Source organism: Oncorhynchus kisutch, linkage group LG27 (genome assembly GCF_002021735.2).
Source record: "Oncorhynchus kisutch isolate 150728-3 linkage group LG27, Okis_V2, whole genome shotgun sequence".
Taxonomy (NCBI): domain Eukaryota; kingdom Metazoa; phylum Chordata; class Actinopteri; order Salmoniformes; family Salmonidae; genus Oncorhynchus; species Oncorhynchus kisutch.
The window spans coordinates 1,538,319-1,565,658 of NC_034200.2; the positions used below are offsets into that span (position 1 = coordinate 1,538,319).

General features: G+C 43.4%; 1 protein-coding gene across 4 annotated transcripts in view; it reads left to right on the forward strand.

The window, feature by feature from the left end:
• LOC109879591 (zinc finger protein 512B-like) overlaps nt 1-27,340 on the forward strand; it is a 112,816-nt gene that overhangs the window by 36,883 nt on the left and 48,593 nt on the right. For all 4 annotated transcript variants that reach the window (XM_031806614.1, XM_031806612.1, XM_031806615.1 and 1 more), the window contains 4 exons: nt 23,691-23,761; nt 23,850-23,978; nt 24,165-24,325; nt 24,929-25,170. In XM_031806614.1, coding sequence (XP_031662474.1) covers nt 23,691-23,761; nt 23,850-23,978; nt 24,165-24,325; nt 24,929-25,170 — 603 coding nt within the window. The remainder of the gene's footprint in view (nt 1-23,690; nt 23,762-23,849; nt 23,979-24,164; nt 24,326-24,928; nt 25,171-27,340) is intronic.

A 27,340-nucleotide genomic window follows, 5' to 3' on the forward strand; every position in this document is an offset into this window, starting at 1 on the left:
TTAGAAATGTCCTTGTTTTTGAAAGAAAAGCACAATTCTTTTTGTCCATTAAAATAACATGATATTGGTCAGAAATGCAGTGTAGACATTGTTAATGTTGTAAATCACTATTGTAGCTGGAAACGGCAGATTATTTAGGGAATATCTACATAGGTGTACAGAGGCCCATTATCAGCAACCATCACTCCTGTGTAATTTTTAAAAGGCTAATTGATCATTAGAAAACGCTTTTGCAATTATGTTAGCACAGCTGAAAACTGTTCTGATTAAAGAAGCAATAAAACGGGCCTTCTTTAGACTAGTTGAGTATTTGGAGCATCAGCATTTGTGGGTTCGATTACAGGCTCAAAATGGCCAGAAACAAAGAACTTTCTTCTTAAACTCATCAGTCTATTCTTGTTCTGAGAAATGAAGGCTATTCCATGTGAGAAATTGCCAAGAAACTGATTATATCGTACAACGCTGTGTACTACTCCCTTCACAGAACAGCGCAAACCGGCCCTAACCAGAATAGAAAGAGGAGTGGGAGGCCCAGGTGCACAATTGAACAAAAGGACAAGTACATTACTGTGTCTTGTTTGAGAAACAGATGCCTCACAAGTCCTCAACTGTCAGCTTCATTAGATAGTACCCGCAAAACACTATTCTCAACGTCAATAGTGAAGAGGCGACTCCGGGATGCAGAACAGCGCAAACCGGCCCTAACCAGAATAGAAAGAGGAGTGGGAGGCCCAGGTGAATAGTGAAGAGGCGACTCCGGGATGCTGGCCTTCTAGGCAGAGTTGCAAAGAAAAATCTATCTCAGACTAGCCAATAAAAAGAAAGCATTAAGTTGGGCAAAGAACACAGACACTGGATAGAGGAAGACTTGAAAAAAGTGTTACGGACAGACAAATCTAAGTTTGAGGTGTTCGGATCACACAGAATAACATTTGTGAGAATCAGAAAAAAATGAAAAGATGCTGAAGGAGTGCTTGACGCCATCTGTCAAGCATGGTGGAGGCAATGTGATGGTTTGGGGGTGCTTTGGTTGCGGTAAAGTGGGAGATTTGAACAGGGTAAAGGGGATCTTGAAGAAAGAAGGCTATCACTCCATTTTGCAACGCCATGCCGTACCCTGTGGACGGCGCTTAATTGGAGCCAATTTCCTCCTACAACAGGACAATGGCCCAAAGCACAGCTCCAAACTATGCAAGAATTATTTATGTCTATAATGGAGTGGCCAGCACAGTCACCGGATCTCAACCCTATTGAGCTGTTGTGGGAGCAGCTTGACCGTAAGAAGTGCCCATCAAGCCAATCCAACATGTGGGAGGTGCTTCAGGAATCATGGGGTGAAATCTCTTCAGATTACATCAACAAATTGACAACTACAATGCCAAACTTTTGAACTTTAGTGCATATTTTATATTTGAGATTCTTCAAATAGCCAACCTTTGCCTTGATGGCATTCTCTCAACCAGCTTCACCTGGAATGTTTGTCCAACAATGAAGGAGTACCCACATATGCTGAGAACTTGTTAGCTGCTAGCTTGTTAGCTGCCCGACTCATCCCAAACCATCTCAATTGGGTTGAGGTCGGGGGGTTGTGGAGACCATGTCATCTGATTCAGCACTCCATCACTCTCTTGATAAAATATCCCTTAAACAGCCTGGAGGTGTGTTGGGTCATTGTCCTGTTTCACTAACATTCACTGGATCCAATTCTCCACTCTCCACTAGTCTGTTTCACTAACATTCACTGGATCCAATACTCCACTCTCCACGAGTCTGTTTCGCTAACATTCCCTGGATCCAATACTCCACTCTCCAATAGTCTGTTTCACTAACATTCACTGGATCCAATACTCCACTAGTCTGTTCAGCTTAATTTCATCTTTTGGTTTTATGGCGTATGGGACAGGTCTAGCTTTGAAGCATTTTGGCTTGCTGTCTGGTTTCAAGGTCAGTTTAACTTTTATGTCCTTCATACTGCCAAGTTCTCGTTTGAACAAATCCGCTTGTTTCCTCAATATCCCTTGTAGGTTTGTGTCCTCTTTTGCAATCTTTTTGCAATGTCAATTTCCTGCCAGTTTAGTTTGATCTTTTCCAGCCGTGTGCGTCCTAGCAATGCTGGATGGTTGCCTTTGACGATGTAGAGTGGTAGCTTTACCTTCTGTTTGTTGAGCTCCCCTGTAACAATCACGCTTCCTCTCACTGAAGTGTGTCCACTTGCATCCGTACTGCGTTTCCATCCAGCAGCGGTGTCACCCAGTACCCGTATCCATTGTCTGAAATGGACAAAACATGCAAAGATTCTTCCCCTTCAGACAGGGTATCACTTTGTTCATCCTCTGTGTGCTCCATTTTATGCACTTTCCTTTTGTGCTTCCTGAAGTCGCTTTTCCTTTGTTCAGTACTTTTGTTTGATTGTGTCTTTTTATTTTATATGCACGTTCAATGTGACCCTTTTTCCACAACTTCTGCAGTCTAAGACCAAGTCTTTGCACCAACACTCCTCTGCTTGGTGACTTCTGCCTTTATTCCATTTGCCAACACAAAGTACTGTGTACGTTCTGTGTAAGAACTCAACAACTCCATTGTTCCACAGATTCATCAAATGTTCCTATATTTCCAATCAATGCAGACATTTTCAGTTAATTTTTCTTTCTCACACTTTTCAGACGGTCCCTTACCACCAGACCCCCTTTTTTTCCCCTTTTAACTCACGCTGACTTCACTTTCTCCCGCAGTGAAACTCTTCCTATCCCTCAAGGCTCTAGTTGTCATGACATCAAAGGCTAGCTAGCATCACTCGACTGGCTAGCTCCACGTTTGTTTTGCATCTTTCTACGGCGTATTACTTAGACGTCGGCCGATTTCAAGTTTCCATAACAATCGGAAATCGGTATTTTTGGACACCGATTTGGCCGATCTTTAAATTTTTTTTTTAATATTTTTATTTTTTTACACCTTTTTATTTAACTAGACAAGTCAGTTAAGAACACATTCTTATTTTCAATGACGGCCTAGGAACAGTGGGTTAACTGACTTGTTCAGGGGCAGAACGACAGATTTTTACCTTGTCAGCTCGGGGATTCAATCTTGCAACCTTACGGTTAACTAGTCTAACGCTCTAACCACCTGCTTTACATTGCACTCCACGAGGAGACTGCCTGTTATGCGAATGCAGTAAGCCAAGGTAGCTAGCATTAAACTTAATCAATCATAATCACTAGTTATAACTACACATGGTTGATGATATTACTAGTTTATCTAGCGTGTCCTGATATAATCGATGCGCATTCATTAAAATGGACTGTCGTTGCTCCAATGTGTACTTAACCATAAACATCAATGCCTTTCTTAAAATCAATACACAAGTATATATTTTTAAACCTGCATATTTAGTTAATATTGCCTGCTAACATTAATTTATTTTAACTAGGGTAAATGTGTCAGTTCTCTTGCAACAGAGTCAGGGTATATGCAGCAGTTTGGGACACCTGGCTGGTTGCGAACTGTGTGAAGACTATTTCTTCCTAACAAAGACATTATTGTTTCATTCACTTGTCTTTGCTTTTGACCTGCACTGTTGGAGCTCAGAGCATAAGAATATCACTGTACCCTGTGCATGTGACTAATATTCTCATGTAATTGAATCAACAAATCTTAAATAGTTGCTATATCGGCTAATTGATCTTTACTGCGTAGGTTGTTGGCCAGTAAACGAGAGGGACGAGTCTTTTTTTGATGGATGTCAAATTAGGCTCTCTGTCAGTTGCATTATTTAAAAAAAATTAACTTTGTTGCATCCCATAGAGTTCAAGGGTTGTTCACTGGATTTGTATTGATCATTATAAATTATTTTAATTCAATATGAAATTGATCACAGAATGTAGTATTGAAACAGGCTCTTTTAGCAGATTCTGACATTTGAAGTTGGCACTAGTAAGCGTGATGGTCAGACAAGCTCATAGGTCAAATGTTCTTAATGAAATAAAATAGAGGTGTAGATAAATATAAAATAGATTTATGAGAAAGATTTATGCCTGTTTAAGTAAAAAGTGTACTATTTTGTGCCTGCCATGCATCAATGAGGTTGTAATCAGAGAGTATATGTTCCACACACATTCCAAGAGAGAATAGCTAGCGTTGCCATTGTTAAGAAAAATCTAAGTATCATTAATGATGTAATTATCTTTAGTGTTATTAATGCCACGGATGTGAAACAAAAACAAAGGCATTCCCAGCCCATTGGTCGCTGCCCACCCAGAAATGCCTTCATTGTGAGGGGCGGCGGCTATGCTTGGTTTTTAATCAAATGAAACGAAATGGGGGAAAAAACATGAGTTTTTATGTTTCCTAATACAAGCTTTACGGACACACTAAAACACATCTCTTGTTCCATATGCAAATGGCACTGTGCGTCACAGCTGGATAGGCTGTCCATGCCTTAAACAACTAGTTGGTCTTGAATATCCCCTCCAGCACATACAGTATGTTTCCTAATACAAGCTTTACGGACACACTAAAACACATCTCTCGTTCCATATGCAAATGGCACTGTGCGTCACAGCTGGATAGGCTGTCCATGCCTTAAACAACTAGTTGGTCTTGAATATCCCCTCCAGCACATACAGTATGTTTCCTAATACAAGCTTTACGGACACACTAAAACACATCTCTTGTTCCATATGCAAATGGCACTGTGCGTCACAGCTGGATAGGCTGTCCATGCCTTAAACAACTAGTTGGTCTTGAATATCCCCTCCAGCACATACAGTATGTTTCCTAATACAAGCTTTACGGACACACTAAAACACATCTCTCGTTCCATATGCAAATGGCACTGTGCGTCACAGCTGGATAGGCTGTCCATGCCTTAAACAACTAGTTGGTCTTGAATATCCCCTCCAGCACATACAGTATGTTTCCTAATACAAGCTTTACGGACACACTAAAACACATCTCTTGTTCCATATGCAAATGGGCACTGTGCGTCACAGCTGGATAGGCTGTCCATGCCTTAAACAACTAGTTGGTCTTGAATATCCCCTCCAGCACATACAGTAATTGGGCACTGTGCGTCACAGCTGGATAGGCTGTCCATGCCATAAACAACTAGTTGGTCTTGAATATCCCCTCCAGCACATACAGTAATTGGGCACTGTGCGTCACAGCTGGATAGGCTGTCCATGCCATAAACAACTAGTTGGTCTTGAATATCCCCTCCAGCACATACAGTAATTGGGCACTGTGCGTCACAGCTGGATAGGCTGTCCATGCCATAAACAACTAGTTGGTCTTGAATATCCCCTCCAGCACATACAGTAATTGGGCACTGTGCGTCACAGCTGGATAGGCTGTCCATGCCATAGACAACTAGTTGGTCTTGAATATCCCCTCCAGCACATACAGTAATTGGGCACTGTGCGTCACAGCTGGATAGGCTGTCCATGCCTTAAACAACTAGTTGGTCTTGAATATCCCCTCCAGCACATACAGTAATTGGGCACTGTGCGTCACAGCTGGATAGGCTGTCCATGCCATAAACAACTAGTTGGTCTTGAATATCCCCTCCAGCACATACAGTAATTGGGCACTGTGCGTCACAGCTGGATAGGCTGTCCATGCCATAAACAACTAGTTGGTCTTGAATATCCCCTCCAGCACATACAGTAATTGGGCACTGTGCGTCACAGCTGGATAGGCTGTCCATGCCATAAACAACTAGTTGGTCTTGAATATCCCCTCCAGCACATACAGTAATTGGGCACTGTGCGTCACAGCTGGATAGGCTGTCCATGCCATAAACAACTAGTTGGTCTTGAATATCCCCTCCAGCACATACAGTAAATGGGCACTGTGCGTCACAGCTGGATAGGCTGTCCATGCCATAAACAACTAGTTGGTCTTGAATATCCCCTCCAGCACATACAGTAAATGGGCACTGTGCGTCACAGCTGGATAGGCTGTCCATGCCTTAAACAACTAGTTGGTCTTGAATATCCCCTCCAGCACATACAGTAATTGGGCACTGTGCGTCACAGCTGGATAGGCTGTCCATGCCTTAAACAACTAGTTGGTCTTGAATATCCCCTCCAGCACATACAGTAATTGGGCACTGTGCGTCACAGCTGGATAGGCTGTCCATGCCATAAACAACTAGTTGGTCTTGAATATCCCCTCCAGCACATACAGTAAATGGGCACTGTGCGTCACAGCTGGATAGGCTGTCCATGCCTTAAACAACTAGTTGGTCTTGAATATCCCCTCCAGCACATACAGTAATTGGGCACTGTGCGTCACAGCTGGATAGGCTGTCCATGCCTTAAACAACTAGTTGGTCTTGAATATCCCCTCCAGCACATACAGTAAATGGGCACTGTGCGTCACAGCTGGATAGGCTGTCCATGCCATAAACAACTAGTTGGTCTTGAATATCCCCTCCAGCACATACAGTAAATGGGCACTGTGCGTCACAGCTGGATAGGCTGTCCATGCCATAAACAACTAGTTGGTCTTGAATATCCCCTCCAGCACATACAGTAATTGGGCACTGTGCGTCACAGCTGGATAGGCTGTCCATGCCTTAAACAACTAGTTGGTCTTGAATATCCCCTCCAGCACATACAGTAATTGGGCACTGTGCGTCACAGCTGGATAGGCTGTCCATGCCTTAAACAACTAGTTGGTCTTGAATATCCCCTCCAGCACATACAGTAATTGGGCACTGTGCGTCACAGCTGGATAGGCTGTCCATGCCATAAACAACTAGTTGGTCTTGAATATCCCCTCCAGCACATACAGTAATTGGGCACTGTGCGTCACAGCTGGATAGGCTGTCCATGCCTTAAACAACTAGTTGGTCTTGAATATCCCCTCCAGCACATACAGTAATTGGGCACTGTGCGTCACAGCTGGATAGGCTGTCCATGCCATAAACAACTAGTTGGTCTTGAATATCCCCTCCAGCACATACAGTAATTGGGCACTGTGCGTCACAGCTGGATAGGCTGTCCATGCCTTAAACAACTAGTTGGTCTTGAATATCCCCTCCAGCACATACAGTAATTGGGCACTGTGCGTCACAGCTGGATAGGCTGTCCATGCCTTAAACAACTAGTTGGTCTTGAATATCCCCTCCAGCACATACAGTAATTGGGCACTGTGCGTCACAGCTGGATAGGCTGTCCATGCCTTAAACAACTAGTTGGTCTTGAATATCCCCTCCAGCACATACAGTAATTGGGCACTGTGCGTCACAGCTGGATAGGCTGTCCATGCCTTAAACAACTAGTTGGTCTTGAATATCCCCTCCAGCACATACAGTAATTGGGCACTGTGCGTCACAGCTGGATAGGCTGTCCATGCCATAAACAACTAGTTGGTCTTGAATATCCCCTCCAGCACATACAGTAATTGGGCACTGTGCGTCACAGCTGGATAGGCTGTCCATAAACAACTAGTTGGTCTTGAATATCCCCTCCAGCACATACAGTAAATGGGCACTGTGCGTCACAGCTGGATAGGCTGTCCATAAACAACTAGTTGGTCTTGAATATCCCCTCCAGCACATACAGTAATTGTCACTTTAGTATCTGTTTATAAGGACACACCTCAGATATTGCCAACACTCCCACCTCAGCGCAAGCATTTAAGACAGGTAAATTACGAATCCTGGTGCTAGGGTTTGAAAATTGGAGATCGGTGGCTTTAACAGTGCTGGCTTGACACTGGCCGAGAATAGAGCCCTCAGGCTCAAATTATTGTGACAAGAGTCCCACACCTGGTTATCCCACATCACTGGGAATCAGAGCCGGAATGCAAAGAGAGGGAAGGAGAAGGGGGGGGAATCAGAGCCAGAATGGGAAAGAGGGGGAAGGAGGGAGAGAAAGAGAATGGGGGGAATCAGAGCCAGAATGGGAAAGAGAGGGAAGGATGGAGGGAAAGAGAAGGGGTGGGAATCAGAGCCAGAATGGGTAAGAGGGAAGGAGGGAGGGAAAGCTAAGGGGTGGGAATCAGAGCCAGAATGGGTAAGAGAGGGGAGAGGGGTGGGAATCAGAGGCAGAATGGGAAAGAGGGAAAGAGGGAGGGAAAGAGAAGGGCGGAATCAGAGCCAGAATGGGAAATAGAGGGAAGGATGGAGGGAAAGAGAAGGGGTGGGAATCAGAGCCAGAATGGGTAAGATGGAAGGAGGGGGAGAAAGAGAAGGGGGGGAATCAGGCAGAATGGGAAAGAGGGAAAGAGAAGGGGGGAATCAGAGCCAGAATGGGTAAGAGGGAAGGAGGGAGAGAAAGAGAATGGGTGGGAATCAGAGCAAGAATGGGAAGGAGGGAGGGAAAGAGAAGGGGTGGGAATCAGAGCCAGAATGGGAAAGAGGGAAGGAGGGAGAGAAAGAAGGGGTGGAAATCAGAGACAGAATGGGTAAGCGAGGGAAGGAGGGAATGAGGGAGGGAAAGAGAAGGGGTGGGAATCAATGCCAGAATGGGTAAGAGGGGGAAGGAGGGAGGGAAAGAGAAGGGGGGAATCAGAGCCAGAATGGGTAAGAGAGGGAAGGAGGGAGGGAAAGAGAAGGGGGGGAATCAGAGCCAGAATGGGTAAGAGGGGGAAGGAGGGAGGGAAAGAGAAGGGGTGGGAATCAGAGCCAGAATGGGAAAGAGGGAAGGAGGGAGGGAAAGAGAAGGGGGGAATCAGAGCCAGAATGGGTAAGAGGGGGAAGGAGGGAGGGAAAGAGAAGGGGTGGGAATCAGAGCCAGAATGGGAAAGAGGGAAGGAGGGAGGGAAAGAGAGTGGTGGGAATCAGAGGCAGAATGGGAAAGAGGGAGGGAAAGAGAGGGTGGGAATCAGAGACAGAATGGGTAAGAGGGAAGGGGGGAATCAGAGCCAGAAAGGGAAATAGGGACGGAGGGAGGGAAAGACAGGGATGGGAATCAGGGGCAGAATGGGAAAGAGGGAAGGAGGGAGAGAAAGCTAAGGGGTGGGAATCAGAGCCAGAATGGGTAAGAGAGGGAAGGAGGGAGGGAAAGAGAGTGGGTGGGAATCAGAGCCAGAATGGGAAAGAGAGGGAAGGAGGGAGGGAAAGAGAAGGAAGGAGAAGGGGGGGGGGTCAGAGCCAGAATTGGAAAGAGAGGGAAGGAGGGATGGAAAGAGAAGGGGTGGGAATCAGAGCCAGAATGGGAAAGAGAGGGAAGGAGGGAGGGAAAGAGAAGGGGTGGGAATCAGAGCCAGAATGGGAAAGAGAGGGAAGGAGGGAGGGAAAGAGAAGGGGTGGGAATCAGAGCCAGAATGGGAAAGAGGGGAAAGGAAGGTGGGGAAGAGAAGCGGGGGAATCAGAGCCAGAATGAGAGAGAATGGGAAATAAGAATTTGTTCTTAACTGACTTGACTAGTTAAATAAAGGTAAAATAAAAATAGTGTTACCACATGGTTTCTGTAGATTTCCTGTGAATAACAAAGGACTTAATGTCAAAAACGATACTGAACACTACTGTATGCCGTAGCCAAGCCAATGGAACCTGTCTCCAGGCAAAGCGTTAAATGTCTGGAGGTGAAGGGACTTATTGGACCTCATTATACTCCTAACAGGGTTTCCATTGATGTTCTCCAGCTGTAGCTACTATAGTGGCTGTTCACAAACTGCTTATTGTCCAAAGACACTAGCCTGGATACACACTGGATTGGTACATTTCACTGATATTGTGAAGTGAATTAGAACAGTTCAGATACAGGCTACCCGGACACACATTTTAGATTCTGTTGTCACTTTTATATACAGGAAACAAATGTTTAGGACAAACCATCAAATAACGTCATATGTGCAGTATAGGTTGGGTGAGACATTCCATACTCTTCCTATGTTTTCCCAGAGGCCCAGTGGTTTTCCTCTTGTTGTTATACTGTAAATGTAAAACAAAGTGGGGTTCATTTAGTAACAGAAGCAGCATGCTGCTCTCATCATCCTCATTGAGAATAAGTGGTGTGGTTGGGTTGTCACTCGGCCATACCCGACACACAGCTACCAGGACAGGATGTGATCAGAGAGGGTGTCTGTGCCTGCATGCCAGAGTCATGGAATAGGGTGTTTAACCAGGGAAAAGGGTAGCACCATTAGAGCTGTATGGCCAATACGATGATGACATGCTAACATAGGATTACCTCAAAAGGCAGGGAGTCTGCTTTTTGGAAAGTATTTTAACAGAGTCTCCTGACTATGGGATAGAAGTTGCATTTAGGCACAAATCTAAGATCAGCTTTCCCTCACCAAATCCTAACCTTAACCATTTAAGGTCAGGGAAGCAAAACTGTCATTAGATCAGCGTCTAGGGGCCACATCACCCTACTTCTGGGCCCCAGAGCAGACAGTCTGTCCGTCTGGTGCCCCCTGTGTGGTGGGCCGCTGGTTATGTGGGGGTGGCAGTTCAACAGTGACAGGACTGTCAGGCTACCAACCCTCATCTCCAGCCCACCACACACAGAGTCCATCTGCTGACCGAGCATCTCTTTTATAGCAACTCTCTTTCTGCCCCTTAATATTTCCCTCTCTCTTTCTCCCTGTGTCTCATGATCTCTCCTTCTCTCTTTCTACTCTCCCTCATCTATCTCAAAGCCTTTCTCCTTTCAACTCTCTTCCTCTCTTCCTGGTGAGAACACAAAGCTACAATCGATTTGAGTTATAGGTTGGTAATGTTTGTTTTGGGGGAGAAATGTAATTGTTGTCTGGTGTTGCTGAGTTTCTATGACAACCCTTTGTCTTCTCATATCACCTGATGCCAAGTGGGGAGGAAAGGAGGGAGGATGATGTGTGAGCCTTATTCTAAAATGTATTAAATCAGGGTTTTTTCCCTCATCAATCTACACATAATACCCCATAACGACAAGGCAAAACCAGGTTTTTAGACATTTTAGCAAGTATACAGGCCCTTTACTCAGTACTTTGTTGAAGAACCTTTGGCAGTGATTACAGCCTCAAGTTTTCTTGAGTATGATGCTACAAGCTTGGTACACCTGTATTTGGGGAGTTTCTCCCATTCTTCTCTGCAGATCCTCTCAAGCTCTGTGAGGTTGGACGGGGAGCGTCACTGCAAAGCTATTTTCAGGTCTCTCTAGAGATGTTTGATCGGGTTCAAGTCCGGGCTCTGGCTGGGCCACTCAAGAACAATCAGAGACTTGTCTCAATCCACTCCTGCGTTGTCTTTGCGGTGTGCTTAGGTAGGGCTGAGCGATAAATCAATATCAATAAATTTTGAGGTAATTACTTCCCTTAACGATTTAAAAACGTTTAGATTCATTTTCGATAATGTCGATATAGAATAATTAGGTACAGCAGTCCAGTTCACCTCTGACGCAGCAGGAACGTGCGGAGAAGTGACAATATGCACGTGGAGAGGTATACGCCCACTAAACACTTAGCACCTCGCTATTAACCATGAAAAAATGATTGATGTAGGCGAAAACATTGGCAGTGATAGCCATGGAGAAGGAGCAGCTTACAATGAAGAAATTATTGATTAAAAAGGGTTCTACTGTTTCAGTAATTTGGAAGTGATTTGGCTTTTTGAAGTCCGACAAATAGCAGAGCAATGTTTGGTGAAAATTGTGCCGTAGGCATGTGGCTACGAAGTCTGGAAATACGACAAACCTTTTTCACCATCTGAAGCAAAATCACTCTTTGGAACATGCAGGAAGTTTGAGTTTGTGCCACGGTATTGATCAACGCCCCTCAATCACCAGCCAATCTAGGGATGTTTGAGTTTGTGCCACGGTATTGATCAACGCCCCTCAATCACCAGCCAATCTAGGGATGTTTGCCCGAAGCAGTCAACACTGCCAGCGTTTATGCCGTACAAGCAAACATCGAAAAGACGAAGACATCACAAACGCTTATGTATTGCATTGCTAAGGACATGCTACAAATTAGCAAAGTCGAAAAGGAAGGTTTCAAGAGGCTTATCAATTTAATTGACCCCAGGTACGTGCTCCCTGGCCACAAACATGGAACAATTTTACTTAAATTATAATTGTATGTGTATCTCATATAATGAAAAAAACTAAAACTTTATTTAACCAGGTAGGCTAGTTGAGAACAAGTTTTCATTTGCAACTGCGACCTGGCCAAGATAAAGCAAAGCAGTTCGACACATACAACAACAGAGTTACACATGGAATAAACAAACATACAATCAATAATACAGTAGAAAATATATATACAACATGTGCAAATGAGGTAGGATAAGAGAGGTAAGGCAATAAATAGGCCATGATGGCAAAGTAATTACAATATAGCAATGAAACACTGGAATGGTAGAATGTGCAGAGGATGAATGTGCAAGTTGAGATACTGGGGTGCAAAGGAGCAAGATAAATAAAAAAATACAGTATGGGGATGAGGTAGATTGGATGGGCTATTTACAGATGAGCTACAGTGCCTTGCGAAAGTATTCGGCCCCCTTGAACTTTGCGACCTTTTGCCACATTTCAGGCTTCAAACATAAAGATATAAAACAGTATTTTTTGGTGAAGAATCAACAACAAGTGGGACACAATCATGAAGTGGAACGACATTTATTGGATATTTCAAACTTTTTTAACAAAACAAAAGTTGAAAAATTGGGCGCGCAAAATTATTCAGCCCCCTTAAGTTAATACTTTGTAGCGCCACCTTTTGTAAACGACCTGGAGCCAGTGGTTTGGCGACAGATATGAAGCGAGGGCCAGCCAACGAGATCATACAGGTCGCAGTGGTGGGTAGTATATGGGGCTTTGGTGACAAAACGGATAGCACTGTGATAGACTGCATCCAATTTGTTGAGTAGAGTGTTGGAGGCTATTTTGTAAATGACATCGCCGAAGTCGAGGATCGGTAGGATGGTAAGTTTTATATGGATAGGCCAGACGGAAACCATTCCTCAGTAAAAGGCACATTTCAGCCCGCTTTGAGTTTGCCGAAAGGCAACTAAAGGACTCTACAGACCATGAGAAACAAGGTTCTCTGGTCTGATGAAACCAAGATTGAACTCTTTGGCCTGAATGCCAAGCGTCATATCTGGAGGAAACCTGGCACCAACCCTACGGTGAAGCATGGTGGTGGCAACATCATGCTGTGGGGATGTTTTTCAGCAGCAGGCACTGGGAGACTATTCAGGATCAAGGGAAAGATGAACGGAGCAAAGTACAGAGATATCTTTGATGAAAACCTGCTTCAGACCTTAGACTGAGGCTAAGGTTCCCCTTCCAACAGGCCAACGACCAATAGGGTTGGGCGATTTGACAAATCAATTATCACAATATCTATATATTTTTTCATTTGATAACGATAATTATCACCATATTAATCAAATATTGTTTAAAAGGTGCAGATTTGCTTCAGACTTGAGAATGTGTAATGCCTGAACAAACCACTAGGCAGGTAGCCTAGCGGTTAGAGCTTTGGGCCAGTAGCAGAAAAGTTGCTAGATCGAATCCCCGAGCTGACAAGGTAAAAATGTGTCGTTCTACCCCTGAACAAGGCAGTTAACCCACTGTTCCCCGATATGCCGTCATTGTAAATAATAAGTTGTTCTTATCTGACTTTCCTGGTTAAATAAAGGTGAATTAAAAAAAATCCACAGAGGAACTCTGGAGCTCTATCAGACTGACCATCGGGTTCTTGGTCACCTCCCTGACCTTTTTCTCTGACATGCACTGTCAAATGTGGGACCTTATATAAACGGGTGCGTTCAATGACAGGTGTGTTCATGTTCAAGCAATTGAATTTACCACAGGTGGACTCCAATCAAGTTGTAGAAACATCTCAATGATGATCAATAGAAACATGATGCACCGGAGCTACATTTCGAGTCTCATAGCAAAGGTTCTGAATACTTATGTAAATAAGGTATTTCTGTATTTTATGATCAATACATTTGCAAAAATGTATAAACCTGTCCTCTGGTCTGAGGAAGCAAAATAGAACTTTTTAGCCATAATGACCATCATTATGTTTGGAGGAAAAAGGGAGGGTCTCTTAAGCCGAAGAACACCTTCCCAACCGTGAAGCACGGGGGTGGAAGCATCATGTTGTGGGGATGCTTTGCTGCAAAGTCAAGGTATTTGAGTGGCCATCACAAACCCCTGACCTCAATCCCATAGATCCCATGTGTGGGCAGAACTGAAAAAGTGTGTGCGAGCATGGAGGCCTACAAACCTGACTCTGTTACACCAGCTCTGTCTGGAGGAATGGGCCAAAATTCACCCAACTTATTGTGGGAAGCTTGTGGAAGGCTATCAAAAACGTTTCTACGTTAGAGCAATTTAAAGGCAATGCTACCAAACACTAATTGAGTGTATGTAAACTTCTGACCCACTGGGAATGTGATGAAATAAATAAAAGCTTAAATAAATCATTCTCTCTACTATTATTCTGACATTTCACATTCTTAAAATAAAGTGGGGATCTTAACTTCTTCGATATAGGGGGCGCTCTTTTAATTTTGGGATGAAAAGCGTTCCCGTTTTAAACAAGATATTTTGTCACGAAAAGATGCTCGACTATGCATATAATTGACAGCTTTGGAAAGAAAACACTCTGACGTTTCCAAAACTGCAAAGATATTGACCTAAAACAGGGAATATTTACTAGGATTAAATGTCAAGAATTGTGAAAAAACAAGTTTAAATGTATTTGGCTAAGTTGTATGTAAACTTCCGACTTCAAATGTATGTATGTAATGAATAATCACCTGAACAGCAGCTAGTTAAAGCCTTTTAGTCTTGATCCTAATGTATGTAACGGCATCCCCAGCCGCGCCCTCAGAGCATGCGCAGACCAGCTGGCCGGTGTGTTTACGGACATATTCAATCAATCCCTATACCAGTCTGCTGTTCCCACATGCTTCAATAGGGCCACCATTGTTCCTGTTCCCAAGAAAGCTAAGGTAACTGAGCTAAACGACTACCGCCCCGTAGCACTCACATCCGTCATCATGAAGTGCTTTGAGAGACTAGTCAAGGACCATATCACCTCCACCCTACCTGACACCCTAGACCCACTCCAATTTGCTTACCGCCCAAATAGGTCCACAGACGATGCAATCTCAACCACACTGCACACTGCCCTAACCCATCTGGACAAGAGGAATACCTATGTGAGAATGCTGTTCATCGACTACAGCTCGGCATTCAACACCATAGTACCCTCCAAGCTCGTCATCAAGCTCGAGACCCTGGGTCTCGACCCCGCCCTGTGCAACTGGGTACTGGACTTCCTGACGGGCCGCCCCCAGGTGGTGAGGGTAGGCAACAACATCTCCACCCCTCTGATCCTCAACACTGGGGCCCCACAAGGGTGCGTTCTGAGCCCTCTCCTGTACTCCCTGTTTACCCACGACTGCGTGGCCACGCACGCCTCCAACTCAATCATCAAGTTTGCGGACGACACAACAGTGGTAGGCTTGATTACCAACAATGACGAGACTGCCTACAGGGAGGAGGTGAGGGCCCTCGGAGTGTGGTGTCAGGAAAATAACCTCACACTCAACGTCAACAAAACTAAGGAGATGATTGTAGACTTCAGGAAACAGCAGAGGGAACACCCCCCTATCCACATCGATGGAACAGTAGTGGAGAGGGTAGCAAGTTTTAAGTTCCTTGGCATACACATCACAGACAAACTGAATTGGTCCACTCACACAGACAGCATCGTGAAGAAGGCGCAGCAGCGCCTCTTCAACCTCAGGAGGCTGAAGAAATTCGGCTTGTCACCAAAAGCACTCACAAACTTCTACAGATGCACAATCGAGAGCATCCTGGCGGGGTGTATCACCGCCTGGTATGGCAACTGCACCGCCCTCAACCGTAAGGCTATCCAGAGGGTAGTGAGGTCTGCACAACGCATCACCGGGGGCAAACTACCTGCCCTCCAGGACACCTACACCACCCGATGCTACAGGAAGGCCATAAAGATCATCAAGGACATCAACCACCCGAGCCACTGCCTGTTCACCCCGCTGTCATCCAGAAGGCGAGGTCAGTACAGGTGCATCAAAGCTGGGACCGAGAGACTGAAAAACAGCTTCTATCTCAAGGCCATCAGACTGTTAAACAGCCACCACTAACATTGAGTGGCTGCTGCCAACACACTGTCAATGACACTGACTCAACTCTAGCCACTTTAATAATGGGAATTGATGGGAAATTATGTAAATATATCACTAGCCACTTTAAACAATGCTACCTTATATAATGTTACTTACCCTACATTATTAATCTCATATGCATATGTATATACTGTACTCTATATCATCGACTGCATCCTTATGTAATACATGTATCACTAGCCACTTTAACTATGCCACTTTGTTTACATACTCATCTCATATGTATATACTGTACTCGATATCATCTACTGTATCTTGCCTATGCTGCTTTGTACCATCACTCATTCATATATCCTTATGTACATATTCCTTATCCCCTTACACTGTGTATAAGACAGTAGTTTTTTTGGAATTGTTAGTTAGATTACTTGTTCGTTATTACTGCATTGTCGGAACTAGAAGCACAAGCATTTCGCTACACTCGCATTAACATCTGCTAACCATGTGTATGTGACAAATGAAATTTGATTTGATTTGAATAATAACCTGAACAGCAGCTAGTTAAAGCCATGTAGTCTTGATCCTAATGTATGTAATGAATAATCACCTGAACAACAGCTAGTTAAAGCCTTTTAGTCTTGATCCTAATGTATGTAATGAATAATCACCTGAACAACAGCTAGTTAAAGCCATTTAGTCTTGATCCTAATGTATGTAATGAATAATCACCTGAACAACAGCTAGTTAAAGCCTTTTAGTCTTGATCCTAATGTATGTAATGAATAATCACCTGAACAACAGCTAGTTAAAGCCTTTTAGTCTTGATCCTAATGTATGTAATGAATAATCACCTGAACAACAGCTAGTTAAAGCCATTTAGTCTTGATCCTAATGTATGTATGTAATGAATAATAACCTGAACAACAGCTAGTTAAAGCCTTTTAGTCTTGATCCTAATGTATGTAATGAATAATAACCTGAACAACAGCTAGTTAAAGCCATTTAGTCTTGATCCTTATGTATGTATGTAATGAATAATCACCTGAACAACAGCTAGTTAAAGCCATTTAGTCTTGATCCTAATGTATGTAATGAATGAATAATAACCTGAACAGCAGCTAGTTAAAGCAATTTAGTCTTGATCCTAATGTATGTAATGAATAATAACCTGAACAGCAGCTAGTTAAAGCCATTTAGTCTTGATCCTAATGTATGTAATGAATAATAACCTGAACAGCAGCTAGTTAAAGCCATTTAGTCTTGATCCTAATGTATGTAATGAATAATCACCTGAACAGCAGCTAGTTAAAGCCTTTTAGTCTTGATCCTAATGTATGTAATGAATAATAACCTGAACAGCAGCTAGTTAAAGCCATTTAGTCTTGATCCTAATGTATGTAATGAATAATCACCTGAACAGCAGCTAGTTAAAGCCATTTAGTCTTGATCCTAATGTATGTAATGAATAATAACCTGAACAGCAGTTAAAGACATTTTTTTCTTGATCCTAATAATGTAGTAGACCTACTTGGTAAACTGTCTAGAATTCATCTCTCAGAGCAATGTGGGGTTTCTTTTGCTTCAACAGCTCCTAAGTGGCATCCACAAAACACTGTAGGCTGATAGAATCAACAGAACTTAGATAAACCTTTTCTATCTTTCATAACTGTAGAATGATGTGAGGCATACCAGACAGTCTGTCATTGGAATAGTATGCTCTAGAATCAATATCCTAAGAGCCAATTCAGAATGCACAATTACACAGCAGAAATCATTGAGTATTGGGTTTTCTGTTGATTCTGCTGTTTTTAGTGTGACATATCCTCTTTGGTAACAAGATAGCCAAGCTCAGTTGTGGGGGTATTTGTGGATTCTTGGCTCAAATAGAATGCTTTGTAATGAACTTTGTGCTATCGAATGGAGAAGTAACGTGTGTGTGTGTGTGTGTGTGTGTGTGTGTGTGTGTGTGTGTGTGTGTGTGTGAAAGAGGGCCTTCAGCCAGAGAGGGAAAGTGGAAAAGTGAATGTTTCTGGGCTACCTGAAGTGACTGTCTGAGCAGCTGTAATGTTAGTGTGTTCCTACTATCTGAAAACAGGCCAGGGAGCGACAGATGTCATAGAGAAAAAAGGAGAGAGAGAGAGATAAAAGAGGGGGAGAGACGAGAGAGACGGGGAAGAGGTGGGAGACAGACAGACAGAGAGGATTATTATAATATTTCAGAGGGAAAAGGAAGGAGATGGGGAAAGAGAGGATCAAGAGACTAGGCAGGTTTCCATGACCCAAGCGATGTCGTAAAAAGAATCCTAGCAACATGTGTAATGGAAACGGCAGATATAGGAGACGTTTTCTAAAGATCACATTTTTATCCATTGGACGGGTGGATTTTTCTTTTGTCCAACTTTCTTTATTGCGACAAATGGTGATGATAAACTGTGTTTTTAGAATAAATGATGACAGATAATTGTGAAGGTCATCCCAGAACTACAAAGCTCCGCTCCACAGGTCATTCTAAGTGCCCACTGCTAAATGAAAATGTTCAACTATAACAAACCTGTTTCTTTGTAGCACAAGGATTGTCCTGACTTTCAATAATGGCTGAATTGCTTTGCCTGGTTTTTCTGGTCTACAGGAGCGTAAGTGTCACCGTGGAACGTGGCCATACATGAGAATTATTAGAATATGGCATATACTTGTCATTTATTGCATTCTGTCCATGCTGGCTTTCTAAATGTTGACGACCAGGAACATTTACTGGAGGAGTTGATGGAAACATCTCTAGTGAGAGGAGGATTGCTAGAAGAGAAAGAAAGAGGAAGTGTATAGAAGGAAAAGGTGTGAAGAATTGGTGTCCAGCTGGAGAGAGAGTGAGAAGACAACTGTTAGGCCCAGCTGTTCCACACAGCCTCGTCACTATGAGGCTAGAATGACTGACTGTACTGTGTGAAACAGCAGATCCACATATGATTATAATGTACCGTACTGTATGTACATGCATTGGTCGCAGATATGTTCTTTGCTGGGCTTGGGAGTGAGCATTTGTTCTAAACGGTCTGAGTGTCTGTTTACAAACTTCTGAGTCCAGACAGACAAAGGCTCCTATGTGTCAAAGGGGAAACAAATGGTTGCTTTCTGCTATAGCAGTGTTGCTGTGGTGTGTTTGTGTATTTCCTAGTCGCTGCGTTTTGAACTATTTATTGCACCGTTAACAAGTCAAATCAAACTGTTGTGTGTGTGGATGCGTGTGGATGCGTGTGTGTACTCAGGAAAAGTGGTAGCAGGCGGCGTAACTAGGGACACATGGGTTAATTGAGTTCATAAGGCAGCTGGCAATACTCCTGCGGCCTGACTCCTTTTTTTCTCCACTCCAATGTTGTCTTCTCTCATCTCCCCTCCTCCTCTCTGTTCATACCTTCCCTTTTGTTTTCTCCTCACTTCTTCTATCCTCTCTTCTCATCTCCCCTCCTCCTCTCTGTTCATACCTTCCCTTTTCTTTTCTCCTCCCTTCTTCTATCCTCTCTTCTCATCTCCCCTCCTCTCTCTGTTCATACCTTCCCTTTTCTTTTCTCCTCCCTTCTTCTATCCTCTCTTCTCTCATCTCCCCTCCTCTCTCTGTTCATACCTTCCCTTTTCTTTTCTCCTCACTTCTTCTATCCTCTCTTCTCTCATCTTCCCTCCTCCTCTCTGTTCATACCTTCCCTTTTATTTTCTAATCACTTCTTCTATCCTCCCTTTTCTTTTCTCCTCACTTCTTCTATCCTCTCTTCTCATCTCCCCTCCTCCTCTCTGTTCATACCTTTTCTTTTCTAATCACTTCTTCTATCCTCTCTTCTCTCTCCAGAGAGGTTGAACAATGTGCAGCTGCAGCCTTAGACAGCTGGGAGGGTGGTGGGTGTCTGGTGTGTGTGTGTGTTTGGTGTGTGTGTGTGTGTGTGTGCCAGTCTCATGTTGGGGAGGGAGATTCAAAGAGAAAGTAGGCATTGTGTTTTGACGAAGATGGTGAGTGTGTGTATGAGTGTGTTTGTATGTCAGTGTGTGTGTGTTTTAGCTCTGTCAGTGTGTGTGTGTGTGTGTGTGTGTGAGGGGGGTTTCATCAGGAAATGGTGGTAGGTAGTAGCTAAGAGAGGTGGCTCTTATTCCCATAGCAACAGGAACATATCTTACCCAATAATGAAATTCATTAATTATAGCATTTTTTTTAAGAGGCCTTTATTTTCCAAGACAGCAATTAAAATGCTCAATTTCCTCCCAGCTCAAGAGCTGCACCGTTTGAATGAATCACCTCTCCTGCTGCAACACACACCGTTTCCACTGTTAATGTGAGGTGGGTGTGCATGAATGAGTGTGTATGTAGCATATTAGTGAGAGAGTGCCTGTGCGTGAATGGGTGTGTATGTAGCATATTAGTGAGAGAGTGTCTGTGTGTGCAAACAGTATTAGACAGCAATAGTTGAGAGAGCTAATGGGCAAATGTTTTTGCACAAAGAATATCATCAGTTTTTCTGCATCATTACCATCAGTACCCAATCAAAGATGACATGTTTATCCCCCTTGTGTTTACTGAGAGGAAAATCCCTGTGCTGTCAAATGGTGTTTCAGTGTAAATAATAATCACATGAACTCAAATCAGTTCAACTGGAATCCTCTAACCCTGTTTCATCTCATTCTCTTCATTTAAAGACTCAATCATGGACACTCTTACTGACAGTTGTGGCTGCTTCGTGTGATGTATTGTGTTGTCTACCTTCTTGCCCTTTGTGCTGTTGTCTGTGCCCAATAATGTTTGTACCATGTTGTGCTGCTGCCATGTTGTGTTGCTATTTTTAATCCCTGCAACCATTTATTATTTATTTTTAATTTATTTATTTTTCACCTTTATTTAACCAGGTAGGCAAGTTGAGAACAAGTTCTCATTTACAATTGCGACCTGGCCAAGATAAAGCAAAGCAGTTCAACACATACAACGAAAACAGAGTTACACACGGAGTAAAAACAAACATACAGTCAATAATACAGTATAAACAAGTCTATATACGATGTGAGCAAATGAGGTGAGAAGGGAGGTAAAGGCAAAAAAGGCCATGGTGGCAAAGTAAATACAATATAGCAAGTAAAACACTGGAATGGTAGTTTTGCAATGGAAGAATGTGCAAAGTAGAAATAAAAATAATGGGGTGCAAAGGAGCAAAATAAATAAATAAATAAAAATGAAATACAGTTGGGAAAGAGGTAGTTGTTTGGGCTAAATTATAGGTGGGCTATGTACAGGTGCAGTAATCTGTGAGCTGCTCTGACAGTTGGTGCTTAAAGCTAGTGAGGGAGATAAGTGTTTCCAGTTTCAGAGATTTTTGTAGTTCGTTCCAGTCATTGGCAGCAGAGAACTGGAAGGAGAGGCGGCCAAAGAAAGAATTGGCTATGGGGGTGACTAGAGAGATATACCTGCTGGAGCGTATGCTACAGGTGGGAGATGCTATGGTGACCAGCGAGCTGAGATAAGGGGGGACTTTACCTAGCAGGGTCTTGTAGATGACATGGAGCCAGTGGGTTTGGCGACGAGTATGAAGCGAGGGCCAGCCAACGAGAGCGTACAGGTCGCAATGGTGGGTAGTATATGGGGCTTTGGTGATAAAACGGATTGCACTGTGATAGACTGCATCCAATTTGTTGAGTAGGGTATTGGAGGCTATTTTGTAAATGACATCGCCAAAGTCGAGGGTTGGTAGGATGGTCAGTTTTACAAGGGTATGTTTGGCAGCATGAGTGAAGGATGCTTTGTTGCGAAATAGGAAGCCAATTCTAGATTTAACTTTGGATTGGAGATGTTTGATATGGGTCTGGAAGGAGAGTTTACAGTCTAACCAGACACCTAAGTATTTGTAGTTGTCCACGTATTCTAAGTCAGAGCCGTCCAGAGTAGAAATGTTGGACAGGCGGGTAGGTGCAGGTAGCGATCAGTTGAAGAGCATGCATTTAGTTTTACTTGTATTTAAGAGCAATTGGAGGCCACGGAAGGAGAGTTGTATGGCATTGAAGCTTGCCTGGAGGGTTGTAAACACAGTGTCAAAAGAATGGCCAGAAGTATACATAATGGTGTCGTCTGCGTAGAGGTGGATCAGAGACTTACCAGCAGCAAGAGCGACATCATTGATGTATGCAGGGAAGAGAGTCGGTCCAAGAATTGAACCCTGTGGCACCCCCATAGAGACTGCCAGAGGTCCGGACAGCAGACCCTCCGATTTGACACACTGAACTCTATCAGAGAAGTAGTTGGTGAACCAGGCGAGGCAATCATTTGAGAAACCAAGGCTGTCGAGTCTGCCGATGAGGATGTGGTGATTGACAGAGTCGAAAGCCTTGGCCAGATCAATGAATACGGCTGCACAGTAATGTTTCTTATCGATGGCGGTTAAGATATCGTTTAGGACCTTGAGCGTGGCTGAGGTGCACCCATGACCAGCTCTGAAACCAGATTGCATAGCAGAGAAGGTATGGTGAGATTCGAAATGGTCGGTAATCTGTTTGTTGACTTGGCTTTCGAAGACCTTAGAAAGGCACGGTAGGATAGATATAGGTCTGTAGCAGTTTGGGTCAAGAGTGTCCCCCCCTTTGAAGAGGGGGATGACCGCAGCTGCTTTCCAATCTTTGGGAATCTCAGACGACACGAAAGAGAGGTTGAACAGGCTAGTAATAGGGGTGGCAACAATTTCGGCAGATAATTTTAGAAGGAAAGGGTCCAGATTGTCTAGCCCGGCTGATTTGTAGGGGTCCAGATTTTGCAGCTCTTTCAGAACATCAGCTGAATGGATTTGGGAGAAGGAGAAATGGGGAAGGCTTGGGCGAGTTGCTGTTGGGGGTGCAGTGCTGTTGTCCGGGGTAGGAGTAGCCAGGTGGAAAGCATGGCCACCCGTAGAAAAATGCTTATTGAAATTCTCAATTATGGTGGATTTATCAGTGGTGACAGTGTTTCCTATCTTCAGTTCAGTGGGCAGCTGGGAGGAGGTGTTCTTATTCTCCACTTTACAGTGTCCCAGAACTTTTTTGAGTTAGTGTTGCAGGAAGCAAATTTCTGCTTGAAAAAGCTAGCCTTGGCTTTTCTAACTGCCTGTGTATAATGGTTTCTAGCTTCCCTGAACAGCTGCATATCACGGGGGCTGTTCGATGCTAATGCAGAACGCCATAGGATGTTTTTGTGTTGGTTAAGCGCAGTCAGGTCTGGGGAGAACCAAGGGCTATATCTGTTCCTGGTTCTAAATTTCTTGAATGGGGCATGTTTATTTAAGATGGTTAGGAAGGCATTTAAAAAAAATATGGCTCTAACCAGAATATAAAGAGGAGTGGGAGGTCCCAGTGCACAACTGAGTTATTTTAATGGACCAGAAATTGTGTTTTTCTTTCTGAAACAAGTGACCCCAAAATTCTGAACATGGAGTGCAACTGGATCGATTTTCCACCAGTCACTACTATCAAGTGTTTTCCATCTATGCTTTGTTCTACAGTAATTGGTACAAAAACATACATTTTTCTGAGGGGGGTGTTATCTTCTATGCCTGTGAAAGGAGGGAGCTGTGTGGGTTGTGAATTGAACCAATGATACAGTAAATAGTTATCTGACTAAACCCTGTTATGTCTCTCTCAGGTACACCCTGTAGTGAAAGAGGGGAGGGAAAGAAGGGGCATCCTGAAGAGCAGAAGCTCAGGAGTATCCCTGTAAGTATCTACTATCCCTTCCAATTCCTACTTCCTATGTAGGAGTGTGTGAAAGGCATGTGTATATCATCTATCTCCCTCTCTGCAGGCTAACATGATGGTCCAGTGGAAGGAGGAGTTTAAGAAGAGGTCCAGGGTAACGTGTCCTGGCTCAGGCTGCTGGTTAGAGTTCCCCAGCATCTACGGTCTCAAATACCACTACCAACGCTGCCAGGGGGTAAGACACCACATCATCTCTCTCCTCGCCCACATCGTCCCTCCTCACCCCTCCGTCTTTTCCATCTGTCCCCCACCATCTCCGATATATTTATTTATAACACCTGTTGAATTAGATTTTGTACTTTAGATGTGTCAATATCTTTCTCTATTTGACCTCCTCCCTCTTTCTTCCTATGTTTCTCAGGTGACCCTAGCAGAGAGGTTGAGTCATGGCTGTCCGGACTGTAAGGCGGTGTTTGCCACTAAGGTCAGTCTCCAAAAGCACAAGCTGTGGAACCACCCCATCGAGACCAAGGCTGAGCCCAAACTACACATGACCCCCGTGAAGGGGACCGCCAAGAAAAGGTGACATTTTCACCGCAAGACTGTTAGAGGAATTCTAAATTCCTATATGTTTTGTAGCCAAAAGCAAATTGGCACTCTCCCTATTTCATAATAAGTTGTACATTTTATTATTTATGCATCAAATAGATCGAGGCCTTAAAAGTCAGGTAACAGCGTTTAATTCAAGAGAGTACTCCTCCATACACATTTTACCACAGGTTATAAACTGAAAATGACGTCAGCGTATCCTAAATGTTCTATCTCTTCATGACACGGGTAGAGGCCCTATAGTTCTTGAGCCTTCCCTCCTCTCCTAAAGCCAAGGTCAGTCACTGTAAATCAGCATTCTAGACAGTCTGGAGATAGTCCGTCCCTGCCATCTGGAGATAGTTCATTCATTTGTACAAAGGAACAGACCGTCATTGTTACTAAACTCCTGACTATATTATATACAATTGGGAATGGGAGCAAGAGAGAAAATTCATATATGTACAGTACATAATAGCATTTGGACTAGTCAGTCCATTGAAATGTATACATAATTAGTCATTGATAAAAATTCCTTTAACAAAGACATACATCTACATACTGATTAGATTGTACCATTGTGTCTTCTCTGTCCAGGCCTATGGAGAACACTCCACTGTTGCCTGTGTTCTTCAAAGTCAAAAAGACCCAGGAGGTTTCTAGTCCCTCCCAGAACGGGGAGTGTGCCCCCCAGAGGGGAGAGAGGAAACAGCACCCACACCCCCAGCCCCCTCAGCAGCAGGCTGATACCTCCCCCAACACCCCGGGGGGCAGCGAGAGCGAAGATGAGGAGAGCAGTCTACCATACCCCAATGAAGACCATGAGAGGACAAGGCACAGTAAGATTAAAATATGTTGACGATTAGGATCTTTTTGTTTTATTTATTTATTTCACCTTTATTTAACCAGGTAGGCAAGTTGAGAACACCTTTATTTAACCAGGTAGGCAAGTTGAGAACACCTTTATTTAACCAGGTAGGCAAGTTGAGAACAAGTTCTCATTTACAATTGCGACCTGACTTGTTAGAGCCCGACCGATCTTATCAGCCAATATTAGCCTTCAACAGAAATATCAGTCTTTATTCCACAGATATTATATATAGAAATGGCATAAGACGCAAATAAACAAAGTCAAAGATGGCTGTGCACATTGCCCAGAAAATATCAACTTTGCTTGGTCACTTTTCAGCATATTACAAATGTGCTTGTTACAGTGTCTACAAGAACTGGAGCACATGACTTGACAAGTTGTTTACAGTTTTTGACCAATCACAAAGGAAATAAAAATGGTATCACCTCACAGATCATCAGCTGAATACAAGTCTACTGCCTAGCCTAACTCTAGTGTGAAAGCTGAACAGGGTTGACAGAAATGGTTGAAACTATTTTAGTGGGGTTTGTGAGGGTGTAGGGTTTTCAGGTGCATGGGGGGTGGAAATGGGGGAAGGTATCGTGGAGGGTTATGATAAGGGAAATATTACTTTGGGGGGCAAACAGAAGAAGTTTATAAAATGAATACAAATTGAACCCCTGGGCTCCATTTCTGAAATTAAACTAAAAGAAAATGATGTAATCAACTTTTGTTATTCCTTGATTTGTAATGCATTCTCACAATGATGTTTTATCATTTGGCCAAATGGTTGTTGGCTAGGAAAAATATGATTAGATTATTTCAATCAAATCATATTTTCCCTAGCCAACAACCTTCAGCCTAATCTGCAAGAACATACAGTGGTTCCTCCTTTAAAAGTTGCATCATACTGCAGCACGGCTTGCGGGCTGATGCAACATTTCTTTGGCACGTTATTTATTTGTCAGCCATTTTTTCTGTTGATGCGAGTTATTGCTAGTTTGACCACCAGAGGGCATCTTTGAGAAGCATTTGGTAGACTTCCATATTGGCATTAGCAGAGAATTTTAATCCTTTTTTGTAATAACATAGTATATGGGATTGATTTTAATAAATTTGGCTGAATTAATATGATTAATATTATGGTGTTTCTATTCCGAGAATGGATGGATGTAATGGAAAATATGGCGCTGTACAACGTAACGGTCGGGAGTAGGCTACAGCATAAGAGGATTGGAAGATTCTAAATTAATATCTAAGGGGTATAACATTTCCACACCCTAATTGTAGTGTAACCAAACTTTCAGTTGAACGTAATTGCTCTTTGCCTTCTCTACCAGAAGTTAATGCTGTTGCTATGCAACCTCTTTCTAGCTACAGTGCCTTGCGAAAGTATTCGGCCCCCTTGAACTTTGCGACCTTTTGCCACATTTCATTTTTTGAAGAATCAACAACAAGTGGGACACAATCATGAAGTGGAAGGACATTTATTGGATATTTCAAACTTTTTTAACAAATCAAAAACTGAAAAATTGGGCGTGCAATTATTCAGCCCCTTTACTTTCAGTGCAGCAAACTCTCCAGAAGTTCAGTGAGGATCTCTGAATGATCCAATGTTGACCTAAATGACTAATGATGATAAATACAATCCAGCTGTGTGTAATCAAGTCTCCGTATAAATGCACCTGCACTGTGATAGTCTCAGAGGTCCGTTAAAAGCGCAGAGAGCATCATGAAGAACAAGGAACACACCAGGCAGGTCCGAGATACTGTTGTGAAGAAGTTTAAAGCCGGATTTGGATACAAAAAGATTTCCCAAGCTTTAAACATCCCAAGGAGCACTGTGCAAGCGATAATATTGAAATGGAAGGAGTATCAGACCACTGCAAATCTACCAAGACCTGGCCGTCCCTCTAAACTTTCAGCTCATACAAGGAGAAGACTGATCAGAGATGCAGCCAAGAGGCCCATGATCACTCTGGATGAACTGCCGAGATCTACAGCTGAGGTGGGAGACTCTGTACATAGGACAACAATCAGTCGTATATTGCACAAATCTGGCCTTTATGGAAGAGTGGCAAGAAGAAAGCCATTTCTTTAAAGTTTGCCACAAGCCACCTGGGAGACACACCAAACGTGTGGAAGAAGGTGCTCTGGTC